This window comes from Verticillium alfalfae, genomic scaffold (assembly GCF_000150825.1).
Source record: "Verticillium alfalfae VaMs.102 supercont1.1 genomic scaffold, whole genome shotgun sequence".
NCBI lineage: Eukaryota > Fungi > Ascomycota > Sordariomycetes > Glomerellales > Plectosphaerellaceae > Verticillium > Verticillium alfalfae.
In genome coordinates, this window is record NW_003315038.1 from 2529253 (window position 1) to 2542857 (window position 13605).

At 54.7% G+C, this 13605-nt stretch overlaps 8 protein-coding genes across 8 annotated transcripts in view; 2 read left to right on the forward strand and 6 right to left on the reverse strand.

Annotated features, from left to right (window-relative positions):
* VDBG_00772 (ribosome biogenesis protein BMS1) overlaps positions 1-150 on the forward strand; it is a gene marked incomplete at both ends in the record, with an annotated part of 3688 nt that extends 3538 nt beyond the window's left edge. Inside the window, one exon of the mRNA XM_003009044.1 lies at positions 3-150. Coding sequence (XP_003009090.1) covers positions 3-150 — 148 coding nt within the window. The remainder of the gene's footprint in view (positions 1-2) is intronic.
* Positions 151-695: 545 nt separating this feature from the next.
* VDBG_00773 (transcription initiation factor IIA gamma chain) lies at positions 696-1239 on the reverse strand (the record flags this gene model as incomplete). The annotated part of the gene is made up of 3 exons (XM_003009045.1): positions 696-848; positions 934-1081; positions 1150-1239. The coding sequence occupies 3 exons, from the start codon at positions 1194-1196 to the stop codon at positions 696-698; spliced, it is 348 nt and encodes a 115-aa protein (XP_003009091.1).
* Positions 1240-1429: 190 nt separating this feature from the next.
* Positions 1430-2729, forward strand: VDBG_00774 (vacuolar ATP synthase subunit c; the record flags this gene model as incomplete). Its single annotated transcript, XM_003009046.1, has 3 exons — positions 1430-1767; positions 1862-2170; positions 2231-2729. The coding sequence occupies 3 exons, from the start codon at positions 1643-1645 to the stop codon at positions 2337-2339; spliced, it is 543 nt and encodes a 180-aa protein (XP_003009092.1).
* Positions 2730-2959: 230 nt separating this feature from the next.
* On the reverse strand, positions 2960-5113 carry VDBG_00775 (gephyrin; the record flags this gene model as incomplete). Its single annotated transcript, XM_003009047.1, has 4 exons — positions 2960-3427; positions 3535-4652; positions 4708-4786; positions 4841-5113. 4 exons carry the CDS (start codon positions 5111-5113, stop codon positions 2960-2962), a joined length of 1938 nt encoding a protein of 645 aa, XP_003009093.1.
* A 608-nt stretch (positions 5114-5721) lies between these two features.
* On the reverse strand, positions 5722-6301 carry VDBG_00776 (predicted protein; the record flags this gene model as incomplete). The annotated part of the gene is made up of 2 exons (XM_003009048.1): positions 5722-5730; positions 5810-6301. The coding sequence occupies 2 exons, from the start codon at positions 6299-6301 to the stop codon at positions 5722-5724; spliced, it is 501 nt and encodes a 166-aa protein (XP_003009094.1).
* Positions 6302-7292: 991 nt separating this feature from the next.
* On the reverse strand, positions 7293-8632 carry VDBG_00777 (E3 ubiquitin-protein ligase CCNB1IP1; the record flags this gene model as incomplete). Its single annotated transcript, XM_003009049.1, has 5 exons — positions 7293-7603; positions 7663-8031; positions 8087-8198; positions 8242-8494; positions 8556-8632. The coding sequence occupies 5 exons, from the start codon at positions 8630-8632 to the stop codon at positions 7293-7295; spliced, it is 1122 nt and encodes a 373-aa protein (XP_003009095.1).
* Positions 8633-9493: 861 nt separating this feature from the next.
* VDBG_00778 (predicted protein) lies at positions 9494-10610 on the reverse strand (the record flags this gene model as incomplete). Its single annotated transcript, XM_003009050.1, has 4 exons — positions 9494-9499; positions 9648-10012; positions 10264-10394; positions 10450-10610. The coding sequence occupies 4 exons, from the start codon at positions 10608-10610 to the stop codon at positions 9494-9496; spliced, it is 663 nt and encodes a 220-aa protein (XP_003009096.1).
* A 1975-nt stretch (positions 10611-12585) lies between these two features.
* VDBG_00779 (conserved hypothetical protein) overlaps positions 12586-13605 on the reverse strand; it is a gene marked incomplete at both ends in the record, with an annotated part of 2673 nt that continues 1653 nt past the window's right edge. Inside the window, one exon of the mRNA XM_003009051.1 lies at positions 12586-13442. Within this exon, the coding sequence (XP_003009097.1) occupies positions 12586-13442 (857 nt within the window). The remainder of the gene's footprint in view (positions 13443-13605) is intronic.

Here is a 13605-nt window from a genome sequence, read left to right on the forward strand (position 1 = left end):
AGCGCGCCGCATACCGCAAAAAGATTGCGGATGGCGAGGCGAAGTAAAGAGGAAAGGGAGAAGAAGGAGAGCAAGGAGTTCTGGCGGAAAGAGGGAAGAAAGAGGCAGTCTGTTGACGACTCGGGGGCCTCCAGGAAACGTAGAAAGTAGACCAGCCTGGTCCGGCTTGTAGATATACCAATTGCCAGAGAAAGCACTTCTGTATATTCACCTCTACAGTACTACATCTGATATTTTTGCTCCTTCCTGGGGCGATTTCCCCTGTTGTGCCTACGTTAGCTTGACACAAATCCTCGGTCAAGTGTTCACTAGTATCCAACAAAGAGTCGTCGGAAAAACAAGTACGCAGTCAAACCAGTTTCACAGTCACGCAACGCACCATTTACACCAACAATCCAGAGATAATCACAATCATGGCCTCAGCGCAGGCTGCTTGTGTTCCGAAGCCCCTTATCATTGACTCAATGTCCTTGTCCATTCGTCATTCTTGTTTAACTTTGTGCCCCCAATTCCGTGTGAAATGCAAACCTGTAAAACGGCCACAGCCGGGTGAAAGCAGTACCGGAACGCCGTTGTCCAACCCCGGACCCGTAACCATGTCTGATGCAGTATTCTCCTCGCCCGACCATCGTTACGTATTGTCGTATGTCGTGTTCGCTGTGGACCCACCGAGACTATGTCTCCTTCGAAGCAGCTCAAGGGCCCTCGCCAGGCTTCTTCGCGTTGCAGCTCACAATCTTGACCTTGTCCGCAGAGACCAGTTGCCCGCCATTATCGAGCTTGAATTGGACATTCTTGATGAGAAAGGTCCAGACTTCGTCACAGAAGCGGTACGTCGACAAGCTCCCCTGCACAGCCAGCGAGCGCAAAGCAGCGCCCCTCGTGGTTAGCTCCATGGTACTGCCCAATGTGCATCATCCGCCGCCTGCTCACCTTGAACGTCAGACGAGCCTTCACGTTCTTCTGAAGAGCCTCTGTGATGGCCTGATCAAAGTTGGCCAGGATTTTCATGGCCAACTGCGGGTAGATGCGCTCAGCGCTGATCAGATCGTCGAGCATGTCCATCAGCGCGAGGCCAATGCTGTCAGGCGGGGCGAACGGGTTAGTCAAGTAATAAAGACAACACCAACGTGTAGCATGGAGCTGTACCTGCTGCGCCTGTACAGTTCATAGAATGATTCGGGGTTAGAAGCCATCTTGACGATTGATTTGCGATCGTCGAAGGGTCTACCAAGGTGGCGTAGGTGGTGTTGGCGTGTGGAGGTTCCTGGTTGCTTGAATATCCGGGAGGTTGTAAACCCGATGACTCAGCAGACAGTTCCAGGCTGCCAAGCTCACAGAGCTGCACGTGATTGAATCGGCTCTAGTTCGGATGACATAACATCGAGTGCTTGTCCAAGGCAACCTCGTGAGAGCTTGCCGCAGCTTCAATCAGAGGCCTGACTGATTGACACGATACCGACGAAGACGCCCTCCTCAACATTACCGTATCGACGACGACCCGCCGAAATCCGATCAAAATGAGTCTCACCTATGGATTGGGAGGCATCGGGAGCTCCTTGCTCGTCGTGGGAGCCTGTACGTCCCCTCCGGCGTTGCGCAGCCCAGGAAAGGTCGCTAGGCTAATCTCTATAACCCAGACATGCTCTTCACGGGCTCCGGAGAGGCGTTCAACGTTGGCGCCTTCCTAGAATCGACATCGCCCTACTCTTGGGCCTCTCTTGGCGTTTCCCTTTGCATTGCCCTCTCCGTGGTTGGCGCCGCATGGTACGCGCTCACTCCCTCGATGCACACCCGTCGCAGATTCTACACCATCGGCGACCCGGTCTCAGCACCCGTACTAACCAGTGCGACTTGATAGGGGCATCTTCATCACCGGTTCCTCCATCCTCGGCGGTGGCGTCAAGGCCCCCCGCATCCGCACAAAGAACCTCATCTCGATCATCTTCTGCGAAGTCGTCGCCATCTACGGCGTCATCATGTCTATTGTGTTCTCTTCGAAGCTGAGCTACATCTCTGGCGCCGAACTGCACGACGGAAACAGCTATTACACGGGCTTCGCGCTTTTCTGGGCTGGCCTGACTGTAGGCATGTGCAACCTCATCTGTGGTGTCGCCGTTGGCATCAACGGCAGCAGTGCTGCCTTGGCAGATGCCGCGGACCCCAGCCTGTAAGTGGTTCTTCTCCGCCCTTTTCGGCGGATCAGATGCTAACAAGACCCAACGCGCAGTTTCGTCAAGATCCTCGTTGTCGAGATTTTTAGCTCCGTGCTGGGTCTTTTCGGCCTCATTGTCGGCCTTCTTGTTTCCAGCAAGGCGACCGAGTTTGGAGGCAAATAGACGAGAGATGGGCGAGAGACGGACCCGCTTCGAGGCTGTCCACAAGTCACAGAATCAACACCCACGAAAGGAGGCCAGAGAGGCCACGCAATGATATCAGGGGTTCCGCTCGATGGGCTCAGGCGGTATCGGGAGCAGCTAGCAGCAGCTTGCATCACGACAAAGGACGAGCGAGAACTTGGCCAGGCGTCACGGATAAAGGGCTGGGAGAGGACTTGTCTTATACTGTAACATCACTTTGTTAATGGACCTGTACACTCATGACTGGCTCTTTGCACCGCACTTCGAATGCTCGTTGTGAACACAACACATCAGGAACTGTCAAATGACTGTCGGAACACAAGGTGAATGGGGAATTTACGGGCAGTAGTGTCATAGCATTCCCATCTCAATGTAAGACCTAAGTGTCATTTATCAACATCAGACTCCTTCATACCTGCTGCCGAGTGGCGGAACTCGGCTGATACACTGTAAAGTTTCCTGCCCACCAGTCGTGACGTTGACCGAACTGTCCTCATCGTGCCTCTTCGTCTGTAATGAGGACCTAGGGGGCCCATGCAAGGAATGAACAACATTACGGCTGGCGTTCGATGTCTCCTTGAAACCCGCACGGGAGGCTTTCAGATATCGGCTTGTACACCACCCATCAACAGCGCATGCACCTGAGCCCCCTTCTTGAGAGGCCCGTTGCCCTTCGGCAGACATAGTAGAGCGTTGGCAGACCGAAGGCTGCCCACGCGCGAGCTTCGCTGTCCTCCTGTGCTATTGGCGTGCAGAATTCCGTCCTTCCCAATAGTGACGACAGCACGATGGTACTCGGGTCGCCCCTTGTCCAAGGCGAAATCATGGGCCAGCACCACGGGCACCTTGGACAGGCTCCTAGGTTCCACACCAGCCAGCTTGTGCAGTGCAGGCAGCACGAACAGATTGAAGGTCACAAGCGCGCTTGCAGGGTTTCCCGGCAAGGCGAAAACCGGCTTTGAGATTCTTTCGCCGGCGTTGGTCTTGACCGGAACAGTCGCAAATGTGGTCGGTTTACCGGGCTTCATGTCCACTCGGCCGAAATGGATGGTGCCGCCGAGAGATCGCTCAATGGTCGGCTTCAGCAGATCCAGCTCTCCCATAGACACACCACCTGTTGTGACTAGCAAGTCGACTTTACGCAGGGCCTCGCGCAGCGTCTCTTCCAGCGCACCAGGCCGATCGCGTGCGATCCCGAGGTCGATGGCTTCAAAGCCTCGCTCTTTGGCAGCCGCCAAAAGGGTGACGCGATTCGTGTCGCGGACTTCGCCGAGACGAAGCTCGCCTTCTCGGTCATGTTCGACAATCTCGTCGCCAGTGGACAAAACACCCACAACGGGCCTTCTGTAGGTCTTGATCGAGGCCACGCCAACGGCAGCCAAAAGGCAATCTCGCCGCCAATGCCAGAAATCTGTTCGCCCTTGCGGAGAATAGTGTCTGACCTCTTGATGTCGCTGCCGACTTCACGAATGTTCTCGCCAGGCTTCACTCCGTCTGCAAGAATCTCCACCTCCTTCTCCTCTTTGCCGTCATCTGTCTTAGTTTTGAGCAGAGTGTCCTCGACCATGATGACAGACGTGGCCCCGGGTGGCAGAGGAGCCCCCGTAGTGATGCGCGCAATTTCGCCCTCCTTGAGGGTGCCGATCTCGCTCGGGGCAGCATGCGACACCGCAGTCACCGGGTACACGCCTTTCATGTTACCGTCTTTGGGAACGATAACAGCATAGCCATCAACAATGCTGGCACGGAAAGCGGGCACGTTTTCGTTGGCCGTTACGTCTTCTGCCAACACTGCGTTGATGAGGCCAGCATCCACCTTGCGAGAAACGATGTCGGCTTCCGGCGTGAGCTGTTCAATGATAACCAGGGCGTCTTCTACCGCCAACATAGGGTAGGGCGACTCTCGATACCGTCGGGTAGGTCCCAGGCTCGGGTCGTTCGAAACTACCGGCTGGTTTCCGGTATGTCTGACCAAGCCGCCGTGACCGTGGTTGTGATTGTGACCATGGTCGTGGCTGTGGCTATGGCCATGACCGTGGTTATGAGAATGATTGTTTCCGTGAGACTGTGAGCTGGCTGATTGACCGGCACTGATACCTGCATCGGCTTCCAGCTTTTTGACGCCACCTGAGTGCAGGGCTCTGGAGTCTACGCCTGCAGCCTGAAGACAGGCATGTGGGAGCGTCCTCAGGATGGCCTGCAGATTCTCTTTGGCGCCCTTTGGCGAGCCTGGCAAAGTTACGATAACGGTGCTGTGCCTCACACCAGCGACGGGTCGAGACATCACGGCAACTGGAAGATTTCAGCTGGCTTTCATTTGCAAATCTCGATCTGTAGATATGCTTACAAGGTGTCACCGCCAGCGATGTGGCCAGCATGCCGTGGACTATGCCGGGAGCCTGTCTGTGCAGCAAAGCACCGACGGCCTGCACGGAGTCAGTCGATAGACGACATGGATAACCGTAAATGCAGAGACTTACCTCAGGTGTATGGTCCGTCACAGCGAAACCTGTCCCGCCAGTGGTTACGATGAGGTTGACAGCATCGGCACCGAGATCGGCCCAGAGCATGATCTGACGCTGAATTTGAGGGACATGGTCTGACACGATCTTGGTCTCGACGACCTCCCACTGGCTTCCACCTTCGGCTTCTATGACATCTCTCAGGACCAACTCGGATTTGTCTGAGGCTGGGTTCTTGGATGCCGTCGTTGATACAATCAAGATAGCAACCTTGAGAGGGGAAGTGGCCATGACTGAGGTAGCTGATGCGTCCAGCGAGCTAGGGGTCAAGGAGACTGCTTGGCTGATAAACTTGCACTTGTTTACCTTGGATTCGCAAGACTTCGACGCTCTCAGGGTGTGATATGATGGATCGGCTTCGCCCAGCACATGTGTGGAATCATGTTTGATGCACAAGTGTCTCGAGCTGAGGAATGGAGGTTGGTAAGTACGCACTGTGCTAGCACGGCATTTACGCCACCTATGAAAGTCAAGTAGCCGTCTTGGGCGGGATCGGTCTTCGGTGATAGTACTGTGCGGCTGTAATTAGTCGCCCCATATCGTCGCACATTGACACTTTACCTTTTACCAACCTACCTACCTAAGGTACCTCGGATGCCTTACCTAGAGCTCCCTTGACCTTGCGATCCCTCACCACTTTCATGTGCGATCGTTGTTCTGCGGCTTTCTGCGTTTTCGTGATATCCCCCACTGTGGTTGCACAGCATGCCGGGTGAAAAGAGCAAAGTCGTTCGCCGACGCAGCATTTCATCGTCTCATTGATGCCCCGAAGCTTTTCGCACCTCAGCAATACGTCATTTACCGCTGTGCTAACTCCTCACGGCCCCTTATTCGACGGATCAACAGACCTGTAGTAGATCAGCACGCTCAACAGAGCCCGGCATTCTCTCTCAGTCTGCTGTTCGCAGCCATCAGCTCTTTTCTTACCATCGCCAGCTGTTTCTCCTGCTTAGTCCGTCTGCCAATCTCCGCAGTCCACAGCTTACGATACGCCTCGACACTCAGGAGATCTTCTGCGTGAAGAGCTTGTCGCTCCATCTCGAGCTTGCGCGTCACCTGGCTAACAGTTTCTGCCAGACTGTCTGCGTGATCTCGACTTGCCTGATGAAGCGCTTCATCGTGCAGTTGTGCCATCTCGATGAGGCGCTGTGCATTGAGCTTCCTCTCGTGATCAAGTTGCTCTTTGTGTAGTCGTTCCCTCTGAATTTGCTCATCTCCTCGACGACATCTCTCTTGCTCGCGTTCGCGTTGACGGAGGCGCATCACCTCCGCAAGCTGCTGGTTGAGGCTTTCCACTTTACCAGCGAGATAGTTGAGAGACTGGTCCTCTGTTTTGCTTGGGATTAGGCACTCCTCGAGATTGCTAGGAGGGTCCGCTCCATCGAACACAGCACCTGGCACTGTCGAGGTCGCTGGCATATCTAAACCATCCAAGTGTACTGGATTGGAGTGTAGCGACTCCCATGCCTCACCAAGATTTACTCTGTTAATGCGCGGTTGTATCATTGAACTTGCTAGACAATCGCTGCCAGCAGCGATCGCGGTCACAGGCTGAGAACCCATCTCAGCAACGGGGTCGAGACGCGGACTCTGTGGCGCGTCAGCTGAGAGACGTGGTGGAAGCTGAGTTGTCTCGCCCGTGGTATCTCGTGGCACCATGTATGGGGCCAACGACGGTTGTTCCTGTGCATCAGTACCTTGTTGACAGATCGGGTCTTCTATTGTCGTAGATCCTGGCGAGGCTGGTGACATGAAGGGAGAGTACGGGTGAGGAACGAAGACCTCAACCCAGCTAGACTGTTGCACGGCACTTACGCCAGTAGGCCTCCTTCCTAACAGTCTGCGACATAATTGCTTGGTCTTCCCAAGCTTCAGGCAGACTCTCGTGCCAACAGCCTTCGGGCTGTACTTCGAGAGACGTGCCATCCGTTTCTCGCAGGTTTGGTGGCGCATTTCCCTTCAATCTCAGGATGTCAATCCTCAAAGGTCTGGAAACAGAGAAGTTCAAAAGAAAAATATCGGTTTAAATGCACATTCGCGATTCCGGAAGCTCGTCTGAGCGAGTCAAGTGCTCGGCATGGGTACATCAACCTAATGTGCAACCCTTTGTCTGTGCTCACGAACAAGAGCATTGTCTAGCATACAATCTGTATAGCAATAATCATCGTGCGGTTGGGTCATTGCATTAGCACAGCATGGCTGTTTTCCTTGATGCTTCTTTCTTCCTGCGTTTCTCCGAAGCAAATCGTTGAAATACGAACGCATGACTTGCGTGAGGTATCAGCCTGCCTTGATAAATTATTGGCATTCGCATCAGTCAAACCTACACTGCTGGAAGGCCTCGATAGTCGGCTATTCTCTTTCACGGTCTCACGAAAGCGGACGAAGCCAACAGCGATCGTTGCGGCACTTAGCAGTCAGTCGGTATCTTCTCCGCACGCGAGGCTGATCCATTGTGCTTACCACGTGGCACAGGTGTTGCGCTGCTGCTCGTAGGATGATGCAGGTGAGCAGAATTGATCGACGGGTCACCCACCCCGGATTCGCGATTTCCAGCAACCGCTGATTGTTCTCGTATTGTGAACTCCTTCATGCGGGTCGACCCGTTTAACGGTACTGGAGAACCTGCAACAAGTCCGGGGATTGCCGAGAGGCCGATATTCGCCGTGTTGCGTGTGCGTTGCCGAACAGGTGTGATCATCGGGGCCTTCTGCATGCCTACTGCGAAACTTGAGGTCAGCCATGAAACTTGTGACTGTAAAACCCGTGGTCCTACTCACTCCCGGACAACGTGTTTTGCCCTGCCCAAAGCTCATCGTTGACCACGAATTGAGTTGCTCCGCGGTTCTGGGGCGGTGGCATCTCTGACCTGTCAGAACCTCGGCTTTTGTGAAATTGGCTGAAGTCTGCTTGCTGTTCATAGAGAGCCTGTCGCGGGCTCCCTTTCTCGCGAGTGTCCGAGAAGACGTTCAGTTGTAGGTGAGAGTCCACTGCATCACAAGCCGCTGCCTGCATTTGCCCCATCTCTGCCTTTCTCTTGACCCTGTCGTAGAGTTCCTGGGTTTGTAATAGCCTACGGCTCTTGTCTTTGAACGCCTGGCCGAGCTCGTCATACTTTCGGCGCATTGCGTCGTTCTGTAGCGCCAAGTCTGCCATTAAACCGGTCAAATTTAGAACTGACATGGTCAACGGATGGGGGCGTACCCCTCAGCTGCCCCTGTATACTCTCGATCTCAGCGTTTGCCTCGTTCACCGTCTTGTCCAGATGCATATCGAGCGCTTTATACTTGTCGGTCAAGGTTTTCTCTAGATATTTCTGATACACACTGGCGATCGTCAGCAAGTGCAAAAGCTCGTACTCTGGCGTCCACCCACATCTCCTGGGTCGTTTGATAGGCCCAAAAGCTCAGTGCTCTACCAGCGCACTCCATGATAATGCTGGGACTCAGACCACTCAATACACTAGTCTTGTAATCCTCTGAAGGACTGAGGACAGCAATGACGGCGTCGTCTGGGTTGCCAAGGTTGCTGTTACAAGCAGGACAGCTACTGCGGCGTTCAGACTGGCCAGCGAGGCCGGAGCGTCCGGCGCAATTTATGCAGAATATGTGGCTGCGTGATTTCTGTTAGGACTGAAGAAAAGACCGACAATTTAGCATGTTCAAATACTCACCTGCATGTTGTCACCAGTGCTCGGTCTGTAATCTCCTGCCGGCACTTGAGGACGTTGCATTTCAGAGAGTGCTCCATCGTGTCGATTGGGCTGTGCCTTCTCGACGCTGGCTACCGTGAGTTTTCGCCGTCGCTGAAACGAAATGATCTGAATCTCCTCAGGTTGAGTGCCTCGTACCTAGCGCAGAGCGTACTATCGTCTTGGTGCCGATGCCATATCAATGACATGTGCGGCCCAGACGCAGATCGTGAATGGGTCTTTAATCGAGGTCATGAATGGTATCCTGTCTTGGGTTACGATTGCCAGCTTACTCAATTTCTCTTGAGCCAGGGCAGTCTCTAACCCGCGCGTATGGCAGGCACCACCGTACCGCCTGCCTCCTTATGTGGATATGTGGCTCTGGGACCAACATAGCAAATATTCATTCTGTTGCATACTCGATGAAAACTTTGCTTTACAGAGCTTATAGCAACTCGTCTTCGGGCTCGAACAGCATCGCCGTCGCCATTGGGTTTGTCGTTGATTTAGTCGCACATGTTCGGTGTCGCACAACCTTAGTGTACGCATCGCGCACCAACGAGCTGGCGTACAAAGTGACAGATTTCAATCGCTTCCGGGCGATTGGAACCGAGATACAAGTATGAAGCCGAACCAACGGCGACCATGCCCTGATATACTTTGACGGTTGGCCCTGCAGGACGTGTCGCAGTGTGTGGCGCACAGCAGCGTCATCCATGTGGCATGGTCACCGGTGCTCCCCTGGCCTTCATGCTATCTACACCGAGACCCAGAGACGGACGAAATTGGCCAAGAATCCCATGCCGGGTCGCTGCAAGATCGGCTATCGATGCATCAGCTTCAGGGAATACTAATGCTCGCGTCCATTCTACTACCTCTTCAGGCGCAGCATATGCTGCCGGCGAGTCATGGCTCGACAGCTACCGCTGTATTGGGTCAGCATCATACTTGAACTGACCGGTCGAACCAACGCACTGACAAAGTAGAGATCGAAAGGCCGACGAAAATTACTCGTCTTTGAGCATCGAGAGCTACGTGATTTATGCTTGGCTGTGTCGGTGAGCCGCCACACACCGTCGCGAGTTGGGAGGACCCCAGCGACTCTACAACAAGGCCAAAAGCCAGCTCGCCGATGATGGGCATCAATTCAGGTGACCTCATGGAACTTGGCACCCTAGGGCAGCAGCACAGCACAGCAGTGTTCACTGCGAAACCCTGCGACCCCGGATCGACGCGGGGCTCATTCATCTGCCAACCAGGAAGGGCAAGGGTGCCCTTGTTCAGTAGCAGCCCAGCTGCACCGCATCGGCCTTTGGCTCGCATCAATCGGTGTAATCTTATCAACAAGCATAGAACTGGCTGGCCGGATACAGCGTCACTGAACTGATCAGAGCAGTCAATCAGGGAGTCGGGAACGAAGGCCCGGCGCCCATGGAGATCTGCAATAGTATGTACCAAGTAAGCTAAATGTCTCGCCTGTACCACGTCAACCGAGAGTCTAACAAAATTGCGGGGAAGAGCCCATGCGATGTCAAGTCGTTTCACCACCGCTAATGACTCGGGGCACCAAAGATTGGAGAAACAACACTCCAACTGGGTGTCGCATTATCTGCTGACCTCTCGGGATGGTCTGAACCAGTCTTGGTCCTGTTCGATCACGTTCTCAAGGCGCCATAAACCCCGCACCCACCCTCCTTACCACGAGATGGTGTGTACCCCACACTGTCATCAAGGCTTGGTTGAGCGGAGCGCATCGCCATGGCTTGTGTGGCGCCTCTGGGAGTCTTGCGCTGAGATTCTTGGCGCTGAACAAAGGCAGTTCTATGCAAGACATCAGGAAATCTTGCCTCTGGATGATGGGGGTGTGGAGGCTTACGGCGCAGACGTAGGCCTGCTGGCTGATGCCGCGCGCAGATTCCCCCTTTGAGCCTCGCTCTGCGAATTTGCGGTTAAGACGCCCCTGGCTCGTGCCCCCGGTTGCATGTATTGCAGAGCTGGCATCGACCGGCAAGAAATCGTCGTGTGGTGGCACAGCATCGCCGGCAGGCGATGCACCTTCGAACCACGAGGTCAATAACGCCTCGCTGGTCGATGGACCGGATATCTAGACTCCCCCCGCCAAGGCCGCTCACACCCCCATCTCCAACCACTCTCGATCGAACATTCTTCCCCGCACTGGAACAGGCCGTCCCCTGATAGCAACCCGTTCCCCCTGCTGTGCCTGGCGACACCCCTGCCAGGGGTCAGTAGACAGTACTGGTACAAGCTCCACCTCCGAAATCATCTTCTGATCCACGCAGTTCTGCCACTCGAATCAGGTACCCGAGACTTTACGGGGAACACACTGTCTCCCCACCCCTCGCTACGGGCCGAAAACCCAAATTGCCTTTTCGACATGGCGCCGACCCAAGTGCCAGCTTTTGCCAGCCAATCGCGACTGCACCTGGCTCATGCCAACTCCCGTCTGGCCGCTACCAAACCTCGAGCTATCGTGGCCTCATTACTCACACAGGCCGCTCCTCTATGCTCGTCTACCCTGTCCGTACAGGCACCTACCGCACAAAGAGAGCAGCGTCGGCCGATCAGACAAGGTGAGAAGAGGACCACGTGAACCTGGGTAAAAGGATGAATACCCTGGGGAGGAGCCACACAACCACGCAATTCGCTACCACTCACTGCGACGACGCCCTCCTTCATCCTTGCTCTCTCGCTGTTGTGTAACAAATAATCACAAACTTGCTCCGGCCTTAGCGCCGGCCGGCTCAACAGGCCTTCTCGTTACTCGCACTACAAGTGCGGAAATTGGAGGGTTCTCTCTGGTCCATCCGTCATTGTCGCTCGAGGAAGTAAAATGGCGCGCCCGAGAATGCACCCAGACTCGCCTCGGTGTCAGATGTCATTGCATCCGAGCCTTCCAGACCGCCAGCTAGCCATGGTCGATACACATTCTTGTGACTTTTTCCCGTATCCTACAGTTCCATCGAGGCTGGAGAGATCGCTTGCCGTCGGGCGCCCGAAGTTGCTTTCTATTGTCAATAATGGCTACTTGCTCACTCATCGCCCACACCACCTTGCCGCTCCTGCATTGTCGCTCCCGCGCGAACGCAAACAGCGACTCGCGACAAAGTTTTTCTCCCTTGTTCCGCCCCCGACTCGTCACACACAGGCGTGGTTTTGATATGACATGGCAGGGCAGAATTCAAGACGAGGTGTGCACGCCACGGTCAGCCACGGGCGAAAATAGCGCGCAAGAAGCCCCTTGTTCCCTCTGTCGGAATTGCAGGACCGAGAACGGCGTCGCCAAGCGCTAGTGTGCCGAACACCAAGATGACGTCCCTGCTCAGGACGGCGCACGGCGCTTGCTGGGTGTCCCTCTTTTTTGCGCTTGTAAGGTACAGCTTCTCGTAGGCTGGCCTCTCGCCACAGACAGAGGTCTGATCTCATCACGGGCAAGGGCAAACGCAGGTGTTGCATGGAAATTTCTGATCTCTTTCGTCACTATCTACTCATCTGGGCCACGAGGCCTACGGAGCGTCTTTGCTCCCCCTTCAGCAGAAGCCGGACCATCATCTCGGGTTCTGGGGTATTCCGTTCCATCTCATATGCTGCGTCGTCATTTTTCTTCGTTCATACATACAACAAGGGTTGCGTGGTTCCTGCCACCCTCATCTCGGGCGCAACCATCGGGCCGTCGACCTGTTAGACGCCCGCGATTTTTTTCGCCCCCATCTCCACCTTTTGAAGGTGCCTGGCCTGATAGATGCATGACATGTCGTGTCGTACCGTGCTTAAAAAAAAAAAAGAGAAAGAGAGGAAAAAAAAATGAGGCGAGATCCACATGGATCATCAAAAGGTATGTGACAAGAAACAAAATTGTATGAACAGGGGTATTGCGCTGTACCACCACACTCTGGCGAGGAAAGGCAAGGCAATGCGGTGGCACAAGGAAATGGTATGTAGTGTAAGAGTGAGAGTTGGGGTGGGTGCATGTGTGGGACCTCTCGTAGCTGCCCTAGTGGACAAAGAAGCCACCGTCCATGGTCACTGCGGAAGCGGGAGTGCCAATCATGTTGTAGTCCATGTGCATCATCTGCTCGTTGACGCTGAAGCTGCCAAAGTCGACGCTGCCAGGTTGTTGCTGTTGGTGGTGCGGGTGGCTTTGGGCGTCAGTCGAGGAGTCTCCTGAGGCGCCGCCCCAGAACATTCCGTCGAGGTCCCAAAGACCTTGCTGATCGAGCATGCCCATCATACCCATGCCCTCTGGCTCCAAGCCGATAGGGGACATGCGAAGCTCCGCCTCGGCGGCCATGAGAATGCTGCCGTGTTCGTTGCTGCCCATGGCGTGAAGAACGGGGCTCTGGCTCTGGCTCTCGGAGCGCATGCTGGGCTGGCGTGAAGCCTCGTACATACGCCAGACCACCTCGCGGCTGCGGCGAGCAGAAAGGGACCAATCTTCCATGGCCTCAAGAAGGTCTAGAATTGTCTCGATCTGCTTGTGCCACTCGGATACGCGAGGGCTGTTCCACTGCCAGAAGACGCTGATTAGGGGTATCATGGCAGCTTGGTAAAGGAACCAGACTGCATTCCAGCCTGACATTTGGTTGCGAGTCCACTCGCGAGCAATATCCTCGATGGTTTGCTTGGCGAGCTCACGACAGGTCTCAATGGCAGCGATGTCCTGTTCCGCAACGTGGGCAAGCATGACGCCGCTGCTGGTGTTGCTGGCGAGGCTAAGAAGAACCGGACGGTGCAGCAGCATGCGGAGGTTCTGGTAGCGCCACTTCATGATGCATCGAGCAATATAGAGGGGTCTGCACACGGGTCTGTGGTGCGCAACAGCCACGGCAGGTTGGCATACCAGTTCACAAGCTGACCATCAATGTTGCACCGATCCTCCGTACGCAGAAGCGGCGAAATGGCGAGGAGGTCTTGAATTTCGTTGCAATCTTGCAGAATTTGATGTTCTCAATCAGGGGCAGAACACCCGCATGTTGGGCTGAGTCACGGGCCTTGTTGGTGGTTAGCCGATGAA